Here is an 18,570-nt window from a genome sequence, read left to right as displayed (position 1 = left end):
TTTTTTTTCTCTTGTAGCTGGAGAACCCCAATAAGAGCACATAATCATAATCGTGAAGAAAGCAGCACGGAGCATAAGCTCCGGTCTCAAACTCACTGTTCCAGCTGCATCTGGTCGTGGTTCATTTACCAAGTTCCTGTTCTGAGCCTCTCTTTTTTGTTTGTGTGAATGAATAATGTGTTTTGTTTTGTGTATGGTTTATTTTTATTTTTGGATAATTGGAATTATGGGTATTTGCCAGGTCTGAGCCAGAAAGTGGAACGTTTAAGGCTGGTGATTTGCTTGTCAATAATGAAGGAGTTCGAATTGTCTCTGAGATTGAAGTGGAAGCTGTAACATGTTTCTCTTAACTTGTTTATGTTTTGCACTTGTTTAGTTGCTTATTTTGAAGTATGTATATATTCAATTGGGTTGGTAAATTGTTTCTTTTTTTGGATTTGGTATTTTGAAACTAATGAAATGCTTTCTTTGACCAGAAGGGGTTGCTGAATTTTCTGTAGTTTGAGACTACTTTCAGCTGGTTTCCAAAGCAAAGAGGAGCACTATTTGTTTAAAAGGAAATAAAAGACTTTATTTCTGGTTTTATTTGGTGTTTCAGCCTTATAGTAAGATATTTATTAGAAAATTTGGATTAGAAAGAGAGGGAAAGGGGGTGGGATAGTAATTGTTAATGAATTTAATTTATGGTTTTATTTATCTTACATTCATTTTCTCTATAAACGAATGGAGGATAAGCTGATGAAGTAGGAACCAAGGGAGTTTAACTGAATTGATCGAACATTGTACGTGAGTGAGTTGTTGTAAATCTCTTACTACCTGAGTTTGATTCCTACAAATAAAAAAAGTATGGTGTACAGGAATCAGGAGATATCATCCACTTCATGAACTACTAAATAAATGAACTTATAATTTCGTTTTCATTCCATTTAAGATGCTATTGCTAGGATCCAGTTGCAAGATATGTCACTTAAGTGGTGTGGTTCTCCCAAGGTTTATGGTAGAAAACAAAATTGTTTTGGTGTTGTCTAGACTCGAAAGAGAAGTGTATATGTTTGTATTCGTAATCATGAGTATTATGCTTTCACATCAGTTGGACCCTCTTTCCCCACACACCTTTTTTCCATTCTTCCTTGGCACACCTTGGGGATCCTTTGAGTGAGTGCTTGTAATGACCAGAGTGTTGTGTGAATTTTTAGAATCAACAGAATGTACCATGGCCTCATTCTTTCTAAGCCTCTATTAGTTTGTTAATTAACCTGCCAATCATGGTAAAAACTAGTACAAATCTATGTTTTACATTGGAAAAACTCTTATGCTTTGAAAAATTCTATTTATAAAAACACTTTTGTAAAACATTTTTAACAACAGAGATATAAAGAGAAGAAAGAAAGGTACGAGATAAAATGAGTGATGTGGTAGAGAGAAATAGAGAACTAATGAATTGTAACAAGCACAGTGAAGAAATAACACTTTATCCTATGCATTGTTATGAATTATGATCTAAATCTCCATACATTTGTAGCTAAAATCAGTTGTATCAGCCAACCATTGTGGTTTCTGGTACAAGAGGTTTGAATCCTCGTCTTCTTGTATAGCAATATTGTGTTTGGTCACTATACTTTTGAAAACAGACTACATGAAGGCTGAATTTCTGATAATTTTGTATTTAAGTTTAATATTTGTGCTATTTTCAGCCACCCCCAATCAGGCCACAAGATGACCAGTTAAGTTTGGCAGACATTGATACAATCGAAGTGATTGGAAAAGGAAATGGAGTTATAGTGCAATGGGTGCAACACAAATGGACTAATCAGTTTTTTGCATTAAAGGTATACTTGCTGGCTGCATACACACCTTGCTTTGAGTTTGCATCTTCTGTTTCGTTCCTAGTTTCCTTTTTTTGTACTGGCATGTCAACCTAAATCATAATTTCAAAGGTAAAATCATTCCTATTGTCCATTAAATCCATTTCATTGAGCAATCAGGTATTTTTCAATCTAATTTAGTTTTTGTGAATTAAAAAAAAAATCTCCATGCAATCATTGTAAGTCACAGGAACATAAATTTGGTTTAAAATTTTAATTTTTGGTTCAGATAGTTTCGTTTGTTTAGGTTTTTGCTCTCTAGTTTCATTGTATTCAAGTTATAGGTTTTTGACCCTATAACTTTACTAGACATTGGTTTTGATGGTTGTCTCTTGAAGGGTATATGTGATGCTATATTGTTGGTAGGAGAGACCCTAACCTAAACTAAATAAAAGTATAAGGATCAAAATCCAAACTTTTAGCATATGAGAACTGTAACATCTCAATTTTTTCGTAAATAAATTTAAAAAACTTTTTAGTAAAAAATAAATAAATAAATAAATATAGAGCAAATAAGAGACTAAGTACCGTAGGTATAAATAGTTATGTTCAGCTGTTTCCTTTTTGGCCTCATTTTCGTTTTTCCCCTACTCTTCTCAAAACCCTTTCTTTTTCCCGCAGCCCACCAAACCTGTCTCAGAAAAACGACGATCTTGAATCCGTTCACCGTTGGATCGTTGTGAAATTTAAGTATTTCGCAACCCAATTCCGAACATTCTCACCGTTGGGAATTTCAAAATCATATCTGAGCTTAGAGGAAAACCCTTCGCATTGTAGCATTTTAATTTCCCGTAGAAACTCAAAACTGTCTTGGTAAAACTACGATCTCAGTTTCGTTAGCCGTTGGATTTTCATAAAATTTGGATATGTTGTTCGAAATTCAATTCCACACGCTTCCACCGTTGGGATTTGCGAAATAATATTCGTGGAGAGAGAAAAAGGAATTGCATGAAGACAATACAAGTGGAGGTTTCAATCTCTTCTCCGTCTCTCTGACGTTTGGGAATTCTATCGGAGCAGTCGGATGAATAATTGAAAGAATTTCAGAGAACCGCTAGAGATGTTGCTATCGCTGGCTGAAGACACGTGAGTCCGCTCAGAGGTAAGGGATGAGTTTATCGCAATTGGGGATTAGAATGAACATGTGTAGGGATCCTTAGAGAACTAAATTTGGGTTTATTTTGGGATGTTTATTGAATTATAATTTTCTCTTTATGATTATAAATATAATATTATTGTGTTCTATGTACCAATTGATGTCCTGATGAGAATTGATTGATAAACTTGAGTGCTCTTGATGTCTTTGTGTTTAACCCATGAATTTGATTAATTGATTTTGATATAATTGTGAGAAACTATTTCAGGGATTTTACATCCCATGTTGTGATGAAACCTTTTGTATAAATTGTTATGTTGATGTTATGAAATGATGATTCAAACTGTGAGTATGTGATAAATTGAACATGTGATGGATGATGAAATACATGTGTATTGAGATGAGATGTGTGTATTGAGTTCTGAACTATGAACTGTGCAATCACACAATTGTAAGACCCTTTAAGGGCGACGAGTATTGTGATGGGATCCACTGTGGGAACCCGACGAGTTAAAATGATTTTGAAAACAATTGAGTAGATGTGTGTATTGCATAGTTCATAGGTAAAGTGTACATGATTCATGAGGTGTGATAACATGTTAAATTGAGATTATACTATTTTGATTGAGATTAAGTGTATGTGATAAATTGAGTATGTATATGATTGAGATATATATGTGCATTGAGTTGTGAACTATGAATTGTACAAGCACACGATCATAAGTCCCTTCAAGGGCGACGAGTTAATGCTAAGTCCCTTTTAGGACGACGAGTTGATGTTAAGTCCCTTTTAGGGCGACGAGTTGATGCTAAGTCCCTTTTTGGGCGACGAGTTAATGTAAGTCCCTTTAAGGGCGACGAGTTAATGATAAGACCCTTAAAGGGCGACGAGTTAAAATTATTTTGAGAACAATTGAGGAGTCGTGTGTTTTGTACAGTTCATAGATAGAGTCTGTGTGCTAAAATAATTTTAGGGGTTGGACCTGAATCAGGAGGGAGAGGCCCTGATGGACTCTTTGGAGTGTAGGCCTTGGGGTCACCGGGTTTGAGTGCTCCTTTAAGCCTATGTTGATCCCATATGATTGGAGCATTCTCGCAAAACATCGTGACCCTGACTGGTCTCCCTATGATCTTACTTAGTAAGAGTGACCTGACAAACCCATTGTGTGGTGTGTCTTGTTATGTACTCCTAAGCGCCCCAGGGTAGTTTTTCACTGACATGATACCACATTGCATATAGGTTTGAGTCTTAGCATAACTGTCGCATACGCTTGCTAATTGTTTATTATGAAATTGATGTGTTATTATGTCTTGATCGGAGTGTGTGATTCCTGTGTATAATGATTGATGATTGAAAGGTGTGATTGATGAATGACAAAGTGATGAAATAATGTGAGATATGCTAAGTAAATTGTATTTGGCTACTATATGTTGTGTTGTTTCTCTCTAGTAGTTAGCAATGTGATAACTCACTCCCAGTTTGCTGTTTGTGTTTGGATCCTGTGATGATCTTGAACTTTGTGTTCGGGGGATCAGATGAATAGGTGGATGACTATGAAGAACCTCATGCTAGAGGACACGGGAACACCACGCTCTGATAGGATGTGACATTAGGATATATGTTCTATATTAATTGTATGAGACTTATATGACTTTCTTTGAGTCGAGATGACTTTATTATTTATTTGGACAAGTTTGAATATGATGTAGAAGAAAGTGAATGTGAGCCTTTTACCCATTTGAAAAGCTTGTATTTAAAAATGTTTTAAAAATACTTTTAATTAATATTTGAATTTTTATTCCTTTATTAATATATATGTGAGGGGTAGAGGGTGTCACAAGAACTAAAATCAAAATTGAGATAAACTATATGATAAAAAATATATTTAAATCTTTTTTTCATTCACTATATATACATTTACTTGTAATTGGGGTAATAACTTTAGTATTTTGGTTCTTCTTCCTGCTTTTAGTGTTTTCAAATTTCATTTTTTTTGTGTGGTTGTTTACTTTAACAATATGAATTTATTAGCTTGAAATTCTTCTGCATCTGTATCATTATCTTAATCTAGTTTTGTCCTATCTGATATGTTTGTTGGCAACAGAAATCCAATCATGTACTCCCATTCCACATTTTTATTTCGTATCTTATGATGTGTTGTTCATGATTAAGGAAATTCAAATGACTATTGAGGAGCCTATCCGCAGGCAGATAGCACAAGAGCTAAAAATTAATCAATCAGCACAATGTCCCTATGTTGTTGTCTGCTACCATTGATTCTATCATAATGGTTTCATATCAATCATCTTAGAGTAAATGGATGGATGGTCCTTGGAAGATCTTCTGAGCAAAGTTAAAAAAATTCCAGAGTCATATCTTGCTGCCATCTGCAAGCAGGTGAGGAATAAGATATTTTACTTCATCCTTGCACCTTTAATTCTTTTCTCCGCATGCCTAACTAGACTCTTGTTTTAATACTACAATGTATTAGGTGCTGAAGGGTTTAATGCATCTTCACCATCAAAAACATATTATCCATAGGGACTTAAAACCTTCTAATCTGCTGATAAATCATAGAGGAGAGGTAAAGATTACTGACTTTGGTGTAAGTGTAATCATGGAAAACACATCTGGTCAAGCAAATACTTTCGTCGGCACATACAGCTATATGTCTGTGAGTAACAAATGCAAGTATATTTATCATTTTGCTCTAACCATTTCATGGAATATAACTTGTTCATCATGCTCATTTTTCAGCCAGAGAGAATCATTGGTAACCTGCATGGCTACAACTACAAAAGTGATATATGGAGCTTGGGACTGATTTTACTCAAGTGTGCTACAGGGTAGTTTCCATATACACCACCGGATCAACGTGAAGGATGGGAAAATATTTTCCAGCTTATTGAAGTCATTGTGGAAAAACCTTCTCCCAGTGCTCCATCAGATGATTTTTCTCCAGAATTTTGCTCATTTATCTCAGCATGGTAAATATTAAGTATGCTTCAGTAACTAAATCATATAACTCAAGAATCTTGGCCCACCAAAAGAAAATGAAAACTCACACACACATGCACACATAGTCGCTACTCTCTCATCCTGAAATTGATTGGGATACTTGATGAGTCAACAATTCAAAAGCAGAATGAGTATGTAGCCGAAACATGTAGTCTATCTAATTGTGTGTGAAGCCTTAAATTTTGAGATATCTTGTATAATTTCATGGAACGAACCTCCATCTGTGTTTAAACTTTAAACCAATCTAAAAGGTTAGTACCTTCAATCATTAACCAATCACTTATTCTGTATGAATTTTATGTCACTGCATTTTTATGAGGCTTCTGATCCTCATTCAATCTTCTGTGTTTAGTTTACAGAAAATCCAGGGGATAGACCGTCAGCTCTGGACCTTATAGTATGCATTTATCCTAACTATATGCGTATGCCATGTAAAATAGATCAAATAGTCGTTCTTACAATGTCTATCTATGATTTGATTTTCAGAATCATCCTTTTATCAACATTTATGAGGACTTGAATGTGGATCTTTCAGCGTATTTCTTCAATGCGGGATGTACACTTGCAACCATATAGAACTTAGTCTGTTCCAATCCTGGACTTTACCCAAAGGTAATAATAGGTCATTCGAATTTGCGCTGTGTGCAAGTTCACTAGGCATTCTTGAATTAAATTACTATTTAAACGGAGTCAGAATGTCTTGATCTGTCAGGATTGTTGTTTCTATATATTGAGGGAGTGATTTATTAGTGTGAATTGTAAGCACTAAGGTTTTAAATTGTGGCCGCAGTTGCAATTTTGTCGAGATCCTTAATATTGCAGAGAATTACTGACAAATGCGGTTGAAGTTGTGGTTTCAATGTAGTTTGGAGACTCCAAAAACTGACATTGTGGCCTAAATCACAATCATGGACCATTTTTTAAAGAGATCCAAAAAAAATTTCACATTTTTGTAGTTCTCAATAAATTTTAACCAATTATAAAATAGGTGTTTAGTTAGACTGTGTGTTGCTAGCAGCACACCTCTTTTTTAAAACCTTGGTAACAAGTACAGGTGTTCATGCTTTGGTGCTTAGAAATTATATGACTGATTTCCAATTTTGTATTAAAATGAATTGTGTTTAGAGCTTGTATTGTGCTGCTTATGAGATTGGAATTCTCTTCTAAAGTCAATATCATTCACAGATATTACCTAAACTACAAGTAAACGTGGGATGTGCTCGTTTTCAACCTTCTTTCCATACTAATATTCTGGACTATCTGAACAGTGAAAGATATGGCATTCTATGTCAACTTGGCAAATGGAAACTACAACTGTCACTTCATATGTAACTTCAATTTGTATTCATTTACTTGAAGAGGATTCCCAGTTGCCTATGACCAGGATTTGCAGAGTGGAGCCAAGGAAATCAGCTTCTAAAATTTTGTCAAAGATTATGTACTTTGTTGTTATGATACAGTCAAATAGATAATAATGTAATTGAATAGTGGTTGTTTTGATTACTTGAGTAGACAACTTGAAACTTTTACATCATTATTCATTAAAAAATAATTTAACTTTCTGATGGGGGCAGCACAACAGTGACACCTCGATCGCTTCTTAAGCAGAGGCATCACTGTGCACAAGAAATTTTAGCATACATTACATAGCCCTGTTTAAAAAGGGCTAATAGAATAAATAAATTATGTTATGGACTGAAAAATACTTGTAATGAATAAACCATCAATATCATCCTTAAAAGTATTACACTCTCTCCTAAATAACCCACAAAGTAAAAATGGTACAAGTAATCCTTCAAGTATCATAAATCATACTAAATAGTCTCCCAAATATCGGAAAATTCTTCAAATTAGTCCCTGAATGTTAGTATAGTATATCAGTTTAGGGACTAAACTGATGAATATTCAATACTTCAGAGATTACTTATATAATTTCATTAGTTTAAGGGCTACTTAGGAGAGAGCTCGAGGGACCAAATTGATAGTTTATTCTAAAATAATAAAATATATCTGACAATTATTCTAGATTATGGGTATCTATATTATTCTTTTTTCTTGATTTTTCTCTGAGGCTTCAAGTCTATAACAATGACAGAGATGTTATCTTTGGTTCCTCTTTGGAGGGCAAGTCTAGAAAGATACTCTGCAGCATACTGAGCTGCAGGATCAACTCCTTCTTGGCCTTGTTCTGATGATACTGAGTTGTTGCCATTCTTCTTATGCCAAAGAAGGATCCGCTTTCGTGCAATTTCGCAGGCTTCTTCGTTTGTCATGACATCCCATAAACCATCACTGGCTAGAATGAGGCACTCGTCGCTTTTGTCTCTTTGGACACACTTCACTTCTGGCTCTGGAATTACCCATGGCTTCAAGTACCTATCACCTTTTAATCAACAACAAGAAGCAAATTTAAACTTAAGTAAATTAAGGGGAAAAAATTACTAGAATCTTATACATAAAATGGATGATAAGTATTAAGAAAAGGCACTCACAATCTTTCCATAAAAGATGGTGGGAACGGATTACCCCCCATTAATGTAAAAAAAAGAAAAAAAAAATTACGTAATCTTATAATTTATTAATTAATATAATTAAGTAAGCTAATGTTATTTTTAAGTCAAATTAGATTAAGTAAAAGCTTGGCTTGAGCTAGCCCTCTCCACTTCTTTAAATTGTCAAGCAATCTTTTGAAGTATTATTATTTATCAGAGCGCTTTTGGATCCTAAAATCACGGCTCATTGAATCAATAATGAACAGAAAATAGTGTTCTCATCCCCTCTGTGAATTTAACTTCAGGAAAAAAAGCCTGACATACAAATTGATTTGTTATCAAAAGATAATATTATACCAACATCGGTAATGTTTACATGAAGATACAATGCTATATCAAGAGAAAAAATTTACTGTCACTGCATTCTATGTAGATTTTTGTAGAAAATTTTTGTCGTGGAAAATGCAAAATCAAATAAGCCAGAATTAATCATAAATAAATTTTTGTACCTGTATAAATTGGTGCTCAAAAACAACACAATAAACACATACCTATGGATCTTGACACTGCCAAAACACCTAGAACTCGGTACCCATTCCATTGTATAACCCTTCCTCCTGCAGCTTCTATCCTTTCCCATTCATCGTCTCTATTTGGCTGCAAAAGATGAAATAAAATTAAAAATTTCCTCCATCAGATAGCTTGAACTTCTAACTAATAGTGCAATAAACAAATTGAAATAAGGACAAAACTTAGTTATGGTTCTTTAGGTGCTTTGGTATCGTTATCCAATCAAAATTGGAATTTCACCTCGATATTCAATGTTGACTTCATGTGAACTGAGTTACCAAGTTGAAACTCCAAGATCAATACTAAAAACACTTAAGAAACTGTATGTAAGTAATATTATAGTCCTTGAAACAAATGCCTTACTTTGTGGTCATCAGACAAAGGCAGTGCTTGTTTTCCGCGACACAAGACAGCTCTTGAATCTCCACAATTTGCAACTATTATGTGTGTTTGAGTCAAAATGGCAACCACAGCAGTGGAGCCAACAGTCTCAGAAGCAAGAGGTTCAACACTTGCACCACTACCTTCACCAACTCCTCCAACCTCATCATCTACTTTGTGAAAGCAATTGGAGAATGCTTTCTTCCATTGGTCCTCCCAGTTGCCGTCCCTCCCATTCTTTCCATCGAAACTTGATTCTGCAGCTTCTATCTCATCAACCAACACCGAATGAAGATGTTCCCGGCAGTAATTGGCAACCTATGAAAACATCATACCCTCTATGTGAAATGGAATGGAATGAAAAGTAACTTCAATGATACAAGAAATTGTATAATTGAAAGGAAGTATTTTAAGGCATACCTGAATGCCCCCATGCCCATCATAGACACCAAAAAAATGGGTTGGTGAGTATTTTGTGTTTTCACTCACATGATCATCCCTTACCATCCTTGAAGTGACTTGAAAAAGATGAGGCTTAACAGCAATAGCATCTTCCATCTCCTCTCTCCTTCCACAAACCGATGAACAACCCCAAAGTGGGGTAGTACAATTAGTACTAGTACCACCACTCAATTCCAAGCATGTTGGCTTCTCTGGCATCGCACAAGGCACAGCAAATGTTTTCTTATTAGACTCATCTGGTCCACTTCCATTATCACTCTCATGTTCCCTAGCACGTGGCGGCTTGGTCGAACCGGACTTTCCATCAATTATGTTATCACCAACCTTGATGGTAATAGGTGAATTTCTTTCACAATTAGTCCTCAAAACAGAAGATTCCTCCCTACAAGGACCAATTTTGCCACCACACTGAAAATCCTTAGCTTGCAATGATTCATTCTCTTTTCTTGCCTGCTTTAGACTTTCAGAATACAAACCATTATTGTCTCCTTGACTAACCATTTCTGAGACAAGGCCAGCTCCAACCAGATTCTCCGTTCCCTCTGAAGACGCTTTAATTTGGGGTTGTGGACCAATATCTGTGTGCTTTTCAATTTCAATTGAAGGATTTAATATCAAAGGTGGTGATGTATTTGCCCTGAGTTTGAGACCAGTTATCTCCATGTGGGTTGTCACTGCTGGCTCTTTTTGTATTAAATTCTCTAGTGTGAATGGCACTGCAACAGTCGAAGTTATTTCCTCCATAGGTTTTTATTAGTTTGCTTTGTAGCATAAAATAGCCTTATCCTCTAGAATCCTACAACTGCTAACCTCATCAACCCTCTTCTCTATGACAAGTTCAATAGGCATATATATATAACCACCAAGAAGACTCCTACGGCAAGAAACCAAAAGATCTTAGAACAATCTCCTCTACAGTGTAACAATACTAGTTTTAGGCATCAAAAATTCAAAAAATCAAAGGTTATATTGAAAACAGTGAAGCTATAAACTATAATTAGAATAACCCTCTAGACCCCTTTCTTAATCCACCTGTTTTGGACTCTTATTTAAATCAAAAACAGTGAACAGGAAACAGGTGGTGTGTTCTAAAATCTTTAATTTCTCTACCCTCTCTCACCAATCTTTGATTAATTCCTGAGACAGAAGGCAATAGATGATTCAAGAAAAACCACCCCAAATCCAAATAATTGTCAAAGTCCGTGCCTTGTCTCTCTCTAGCAAACAAGGAGACAAGGGAAATGGGGTCATTAAAAAACAAAAAAAAATAAACAAGAAAACAAGGACAAGAACAAATAGTACAAAATGGGAAGAGAAGTTCCTTGGATCTGAGGGAAACAACATCCACCATTGAAAATTAATTCCTCTGGGTTTACCTCTTGTGTTCCTTTCACGCATGGCCACCCATCCTCATGTCAACTTCCACCTACTCTATGCCATTGCTACCTATAATAAATTTTGCCCTTCATTTCTTTCTTGAGTGCATTGAGATTATTAATTTCTTGAAACAGTAAAAGCACAGAGATGTTGCTTACCTTAAAAAAAATGAAAATAAAGGGAATAAAAAGGAGGATCCAAAACATCAACAAGTAGATGCCAATGCCATTATTGACTTTTTGGATCAAACTTTAAACAAGAAACATTTGAAGTATTTTCTTTGCTTAAAAAAAGTAAAAGTAAAAAGGACACTCAACTCTCAACCTATGAAAACAAACTATGATGACTCATGATTGATTGCTTTTTATCTTTAAGAAAAAAGAAAAGAAAAAAAAAATCTTTCTTACACAAAATCTTTTCATCACCAACCAAAGAAAATGGGAAAAGAAAATTGTAGGAGGCTTCACACTTGTTCCCTTGCTTAATGATGCAAGAGTTTGACACGTAGCACTTTCGTTTCGTTTTTTAGTTGGTCAGTTTGGTTAGGTTACATCATTCCCTAACAAATATCTACAAGGGAACACTTTCTTTAATATCACCGATATCCCCACAAGATTTTGGACGTGAAAAGTCTTTCTAATATCTCATCCATTCGTATCTTTTACAAACGTGCTTAGATTTTACTATAATCGAGATCAAGCTTGAACCATAGCCAACATAATATTATTTGAGTCTCCCTGATCAACATCCTTATAATATTAATTAAGAAATAAAAAAAAAAGGAGAACACTCATTGAAGAAATCATAGAAAAATACAAAAATATCATACATAACACAATTTTTTGCCCCAACTTTTTTAATAGAATACTGATTAACATTTTTCATATTGTTTTATGTATTTATGTAAGATAATAATTAGCAAAACTGGTGAAAGCCAATAAAAAGAGGGCACGCAAGAGAGGATGAGTTTGAGAACATGTGCGTGAAGATCAAGGGAAGATCCCCATTTCCTAGGGGAGATGCACTAAGACAACAAATCATGGAATATAATTGAGTAATTAATCAATTACATGTGGAAGATATGGGTCAGGTGATATTAGTGACTAAAAAGATTCAAATTATATATACTATAAAATAATAAAATTAGAACTGTAACAGAGATAGGAATAACAAAACAAGGCGAGAATGAGTTTGGCTCACTCCGTTCCCATAAAAACTTTTATAATACACTTTAATCAATAATTAATATGTATTGCAAAAGTTTATATTGTTAATATTTTTAATTAACATATATAAATCACCTCCTTTAGGTAAAGAGCAAAAGGCTTGATCGCCTAGACAGTGCCAAGGGAAAAGCCTACATAGATAAGAACAATGAGAATAGTGGTCTCACTTCAAAGCTTCCAGTATACATTAATGATGAATCAAGCAACTCATGCCATTTGATAATGTCATCATCGCTGCTAATGATTCCCTTGATAAAATGGTTCCAAAAACATTTGCTTTTGTCCATATAAGCAAGTCTAGCTAGTTTCAAGAACTTGGAGAGCAAATGGGAGGGAAATATGCAATGATCTAGAAATATTTTTCAGTGAAAACAAAAAATAGTGTAATATTTTTTTTCAAACGAAAAATAATATAAGATTTATTAAAAGAATATTTAAAAAATGGAATAAATAAAAATTCAAAGGATAAAGTATGTAAAATTAGTACCGATTTATTTCTCTTTTATCTTGTACTATTTCTTATAGTTATCTTTTTAAGAAAATTATCATGTGGGGAAAACACTTATTTTTTTATAAGAGCAAAAATATTTAATATATTCAAGTAAAAAAAATTACTTTATGCCAATAATTGTCCTCATTGCCCGGCATGTAGATTTAGATATGCCAATGAGGATTTGATGGTGGGTTGAGTTAGAGTATACAAAATTTATGATCCAACTCAATCAAAATTCTATAAGTTGGTTACACTAAGTTTGTATATTTTATTTTATTTTATTTTTTAAACTTAACCTAAATCAACCTAATCAGAACCAAGTTAGTTTAGATTGGATCAATGAATTTGAAAAAAAAATATTTTAAATTTTAAAAACACTAAAACAAAAGTAAAACATAAGCAAACAATTCATATTGCATATGTCTAGATTCACATTCTATTGGATCCGAACACCTAAAAATTCAACTAGGACAATCTAGCGCATACATCTAGTATATCATTCAATTAATTTGCAATATTATGTGAGACATTTTATATTGTGAATTCATTTTTGAATTTTTTTAGATTAATCTCTGAAGTTCTATTTATTTTAATTTCTATCATTAATTATTAATTAAAATAAAAGTATTATAAATTATTTTAAATTCAAATATATATTTATAAAATCATTATTGTTTGTGAAATATTTTTAAAGTAACTAATTTAAAAATAAATAAACTTGAAGATCCCTATTAATATTAAATGTTAATGTTTACATATGTATTTTTTCTATCATCTTTTGATTTTAAAATAGATATTATTAACTTTCAATTATAAAAATTGTATAACAATTTATATGTATTAATATTATTATTATTGGTACAATGATATTTTTTTACTTGTAAGAATTGAACACAATACTAAAATATCTACAACACACACATTTTACTCAATCAACTAAGTTATATTCCCTTGTTACAATGATTGCAATAATATTTTGTTAACTTTTAAATATGTTTTCCAATAAGAATTATATAAATTTAATATTATATTAAATTTTGTACATGTATTGCAATTATATCTTTTACTCATGAATATTTTGTAATTAATTAATTTAATCAAAATGTTAATTTTAAATAATTAGGTACGTTCATTATTAAATCTATTTTACATTTTTAATCTTGATAGTTAGGTTCTTCATATTTTCAATAAAATATTGGTGAAAGTTGAGTTAATATTTGACTATTAAAAACATTTATTTTTTATAATTATTGATGTTATTATGATAATTGTCAATTACAAACATATTTTTTTTATACGGGTTCAAGTTTGCGGATAGTGTGAAAAATGAACCTATTTTTTTAAAATCTGTATAACCATACGAAAAATTTGGGCCCAGTCCATTAGGCCCATGGATTTAATCTGCGAGCTCACATACTTAGTTCGTGAGCCTCCTATAATGATGTTGTGTTGTGCGTTTTGACGAGGGAGGAGGAGAGGGATTTTTAGCCTTTTCAGTTTCACAATTCAGTCTCTGCTCACTCTCACTTAGCAGTGACTATCAAAAAAACCCTAACTCGCGCCTCCTTTAGAACGTTAGTGAAGGATAAGGAGATTCAGAATGATGTTGTCTTGTGTTTTTTTATTTCACATGATAAATTGAGCTTGTATACTGAGACATTCATTATTTTTTATGGAACTGATACGGACCTATGAAGCACGGACACCGGACACGATACGGATATGTGGACATCTGTAATGTTTAAAATATAGAACGTAATACAGGAGTCGTGTCAGTGTCCGACACCGACACGGACGCATGTCAGACACCGGACACGGCAAGGGACTGGGTGTCCATGCTTCATAGATACTGTTACGAACAGAAGCTGATAATGCTGGGTTCGAGGCCAGCACCTCCAGAAATAAGGAGAGGAAGAAGAAGAGCAGAGAAGAGCAGAACAGAGAAGAGCAGAGAGGAGAGTAATTTGCTAATTTCATTCATGCCTCATGCTGTTATTACATAGTCCTATATATACTGAATTCTATGTAACTAATTTTGGCATTTTGTGATTTCTAGAATGTTCAGAATTCAGCAATTTGGTTATTCTTGTTCGTTTCTGTTTGCACCTCCTGAACTTTGTTTCCTGCTGCTATATGCTTCCCTGTCACTGCTTCTGCTTGCACCTCTTGCACTTTGTCTGCAGCTATATGCTTCCCTATCACCCCCTGCCCCATCAAAAACACCTTGTCCTCAAGGTGTTGGGCATTCAAACTACAGCCTCCAAAAATAATACCAGGATCCTAAGGTTTATTCTGACGAACCTGCAGTTCCACAAAGTGCTCGTGAGGAAGGAACATCTCACGTAATGGTGTTGGAGCAGTCCGATTAGGTAAGCTCAAAGAGATCGATAGTTGAGGCTGAAAGAAGGTGTGGGTACTTCTCCCATCAACAAGGATGACCACTCGATTACCGGAGATAAGGTCGGCGGGGCGCAAATTTCTCGGTGCTAAATCACCCGAGAAGAAGGTCAAACTAATTTGGGCCGAATGGATCGGGTCCGGGTTGGATGTGGGTTTTGGGTCCGAGTCAGGTGTGAATTTTGGGTCTGGGTTAGGTGTGGGTTTCAGGTCCAAGGTCGGGTCAACTGGGTCCGTATTAAGGCTATTGGAATCTTCATCTTCAGCAACCAGAAGGGAAGCTTTAGAAGCGCCGTAATGCCCTCTAAGGTATCGTTCATCACAAGTGAAACACATCCCATGCTCTCGTCGGAAAGTGGGTTCCTCCGGCGTCAAGCGTTTCACCATGGGTGGCGGAGATGGTGGTGATGGCAAAAGAGGCAGAATTGTGGTGGAACGAGGGGGTGGGGGTCACAGATGTGGAGGCAGACAAAGGTCTGTCATCTGCTGCTCCTGGAGCTTCGCAAGGTCGGCGGCCTGGTCGACAGTCATAGGCTGATGGGCCTGGACTGCGTGGCGAATCTTCGGCGTCAAACCCGAGATGAAGCAAGGCAACAGGAAAGGGGCCGGCAAGCCGATAATTCTATTAGCCAAGTCTTCAAACTCCTTTAGGTAAGTGAGCACTGAACCCGTCTGAGTGAGTTTGAACAGGGCACCGGCGGGGTCCTCAGACGGTGATGGGGCGAACCAGGGTTTTGCAGGAACAAAAATGGTGTGGTGAGAAATCGGTGTGGGTTTGGGCATGGTGGAGGAAGGCATAGGAGCATGGCGGACGAAACGCTGGTCCAGGTTGAGGTTCATAGAGTGCATGACATTGTCAAGACGAGCAAGGGCCTTGTCGAGGTTGCGGAAGGCCATGAGGACAAACGAGAGCACTAATTGTTACGAATAGAAGCTGATAATGCTGGGTTCGAGGCCAGCACCTCCAGAAACAAGGGGGGAAGAAGAAGAGCAGAGAGAAGACTAATTTGCTAATTTCATTCATGCCTCATGCTGTTATTACATAGTCCTATATATACTGAATTCTATGTAACTAATTTGGCATTTTGTGATTTCTAGAATGTTCAGAATTCAGCTATTTGGTTATTCTTGTTCGTTTCTATTTGCACCTCCTGCACTTTGTTTCCTGCTGCTATATGCTTCCCTGCCACTGCTTCTGCTTGCACCTCCTGCACTTTGTCTGCTGCTATATGCTTCCCTATCAGATACAGACTTGAAAATAAAATTCATTTAATTCATAGACCGGATTTAGTCGACCAATCTAAAATGTGGACTTTGCAAACATCCCTGTCATGTTAACCTCGTCCAATTAGTTAACAGAGCCGCTTCCATGTGACGTGCACTTGAGTTTTAATAAAATATGATTCCAAAAATGTTCTCATCTTCTCCATGTTGAAGCTAAAAACTTTGCAAGTTGAAACTCTATTGTGTTTTCTTCAAGAGAGGCAAAAACCAAAATATAATAAAAGCCAAATTAGGGGGGGAAAAAAGACAGGACTTATAATTTGTCTCCATAATCAATCAGGAACCAAATACACATGCTTTCCTTCACTGCAGTGTATCAATTAGTAACCATTCAACAAATGCAATTAAACAAATGATTGAAAAAACAACCAAAAGTAACATTGCAAATTGAATTCATATTACCCTAAACAAAAACAAATAACATTTTCTACAAGCTCATCACTCCTCCCTTCATCACTACATCGTCAGCGGTGCTGCCGGTGGTGGCAACATTGACTTCGCCAGTAGAGGAGAAACCTTTTTCGAATTTAAAATTCATGTCTCCCTTTTCCTTCCTTGCGTTGAACACAAAAAAAAAAGGAATTAAAAAAAGTGAGGTTCAGATTCAAGATTGGGAGGATGCAAATGAGCGATGCAGAAAATTGGAAAAGAGAAAGAGTAAGGACTGAATTTGGCTCAAAGCAACAACGACAGATTTGAGGTGGGAGAACTTATCAACATCAGTAGGACTAAGCGTTGCAGTGGCCATTGCTACCATGGAAAGAAGATAAGGGAAATGCATCCCCGAGAAGAGTGTGCCAAAGTTACGAAGTGTAGAAGATGGTCAAGAGAATAAGGTTACCTGGTGGAACTTGCAAGAATAGGACAAGAAGGTAATTTACACATTTTTTTTATAACAGAAATAGTAATCAAACAGAACGTTAGTGTCATTTGCAGGAGGAGGCCCAAAGTACTGTTGAAAAAAGGAATGATATTGGGGGTAATAAGTGTTAATATAAAGAAAAGATTTATGTAATTAATTCATATTATTATTATAACTTTTTAGTATTTAAGATTTGAATAAAATTAAATAATAAATATGAATTATATTTTCTGTTCAAAATAATTATTTATTAAATAATAAAATATGAATTTAGATCTAACTCAACTCAAAAAATTAACTCAAAAAGTTAAGATTATCTCTCACTTATACACTTTATCTTAACAATGTCTCTAACCGTGAAATTTGATTTTTTTCAATACAAACCTAATAACATTTTTTAGGACTTAGTTTGTGAATAATATGATGGATGACTTATTTAATAAATTTAAAATAAACTCTGATATCATCTTAAAATGTAAGTTCGAACCTAACTCAACTCCAAAAGTTAACTCATAGAATAAGAATTGTCTCCCACTTATATACTTTATGTTGACAATACAAAAAAAAATAATAGTGTTTACTATTTATAAAAAAAAAAACAAATCATAGGTAAAAAAAACTTCCTTTGTAGAAGTTGTAGAAGATAGATAGATTTCCCTGGCATAGTTATTTCTCAAAAAGGTTGATCTTATCAAGAACATTTGAAGTTTCAACAAAATGTCATTGCAATCTTCGAAAGTTCCTCGGCACAACCTTCTACAAATAGATTATTTCAAGATCAGGGAAAAAAGAGCTTTGGAATTGCAGCCAATAAACAATAAGTCACTAGATAGCCATAGTGATGATAGATAGCCAAAAACTGTCATATATGCAAATCATAAGCAGGACAGCAACTGTCCAGAGTGAAGAGCAGCACTCATTATCTGATGAAAACACAAAATGGTCACATTTACATCATATATACCAAAATTTCCAGGAAAGCCTCATAGGGAAATCTGCACGAACAGCTGGATGAAGCCCAGTAAACAACTTGAACAGCATCATGT

At 34.9% G+C, this 18,570-nt stretch overlaps 1 protein-coding gene and 1 pseudogene across 3 annotated transcripts; one reads left to right on the top strand and one right to left on the bottom strand.

The window, feature by feature from the left end:
* The first annotated feature begins 34 nt into the window (after window positions 1-34).
* LOC114367659 lies at window positions 35-7,483 on the top strand (annotated as a pseudogene).
* On the bottom strand, window positions 7,458-11,616 carry LOC114367658 (protein phosphatase 2C 53-like). Of its 3 annotated transcripts, XM_028324846.1 has the most exons (6): window positions 11,421-11,616; window positions 11,262-11,331; window positions 9,844-10,759; window positions 9,406-9,741; window positions 9,024-9,129; window positions 7,458-8,363 (listed from the first exon to the last, which is right to left on the bottom strand). In XM_028324846.1, the coding sequence occupies exons 3-6, from the start codon at window positions 10,627-10,629 to the stop codon at window positions 8,023-8,025; spliced, it is 1,569 nt and encodes a 522-aa protein (XP_028180647.1). In that variant the 5' UTR covers window positions 10,630-10,759; window positions 11,262-11,331; window positions 11,421-11,616; the 3' UTR covers window positions 7,458-8,022. The 3 variants fall into 3 exon arrangements, with proteins under 3 accessions (XP_028180647.1, XP_028180644.1, XP_028180646.1); XM_028324843.1 differs by having other exon boundaries at window positions 9,844-11,331; XM_028324845.1 differs by lacking the exon at window positions 11,421-11,616 and having other exon boundaries at window positions 11,262-11,413.
* Window positions 11,617-18,570: the final 6,954 nt, after the last annotated feature.

Source organism: Glycine soja, chromosome 9 (assembly GCF_004193775.1).
Source record: "Glycine soja cultivar W05 chromosome 9, ASM419377v2, whole genome shotgun sequence".
Lineage (NCBI taxonomy): Eukaryota > Viridiplantae > Streptophyta > Magnoliopsida > Fabales > Fabaceae > Glycine > Glycine soja.
Note: the sequence above shows the minus strand (reverse complement) of the source record. Positions and strands in the feature narration are given on the sequence as shown.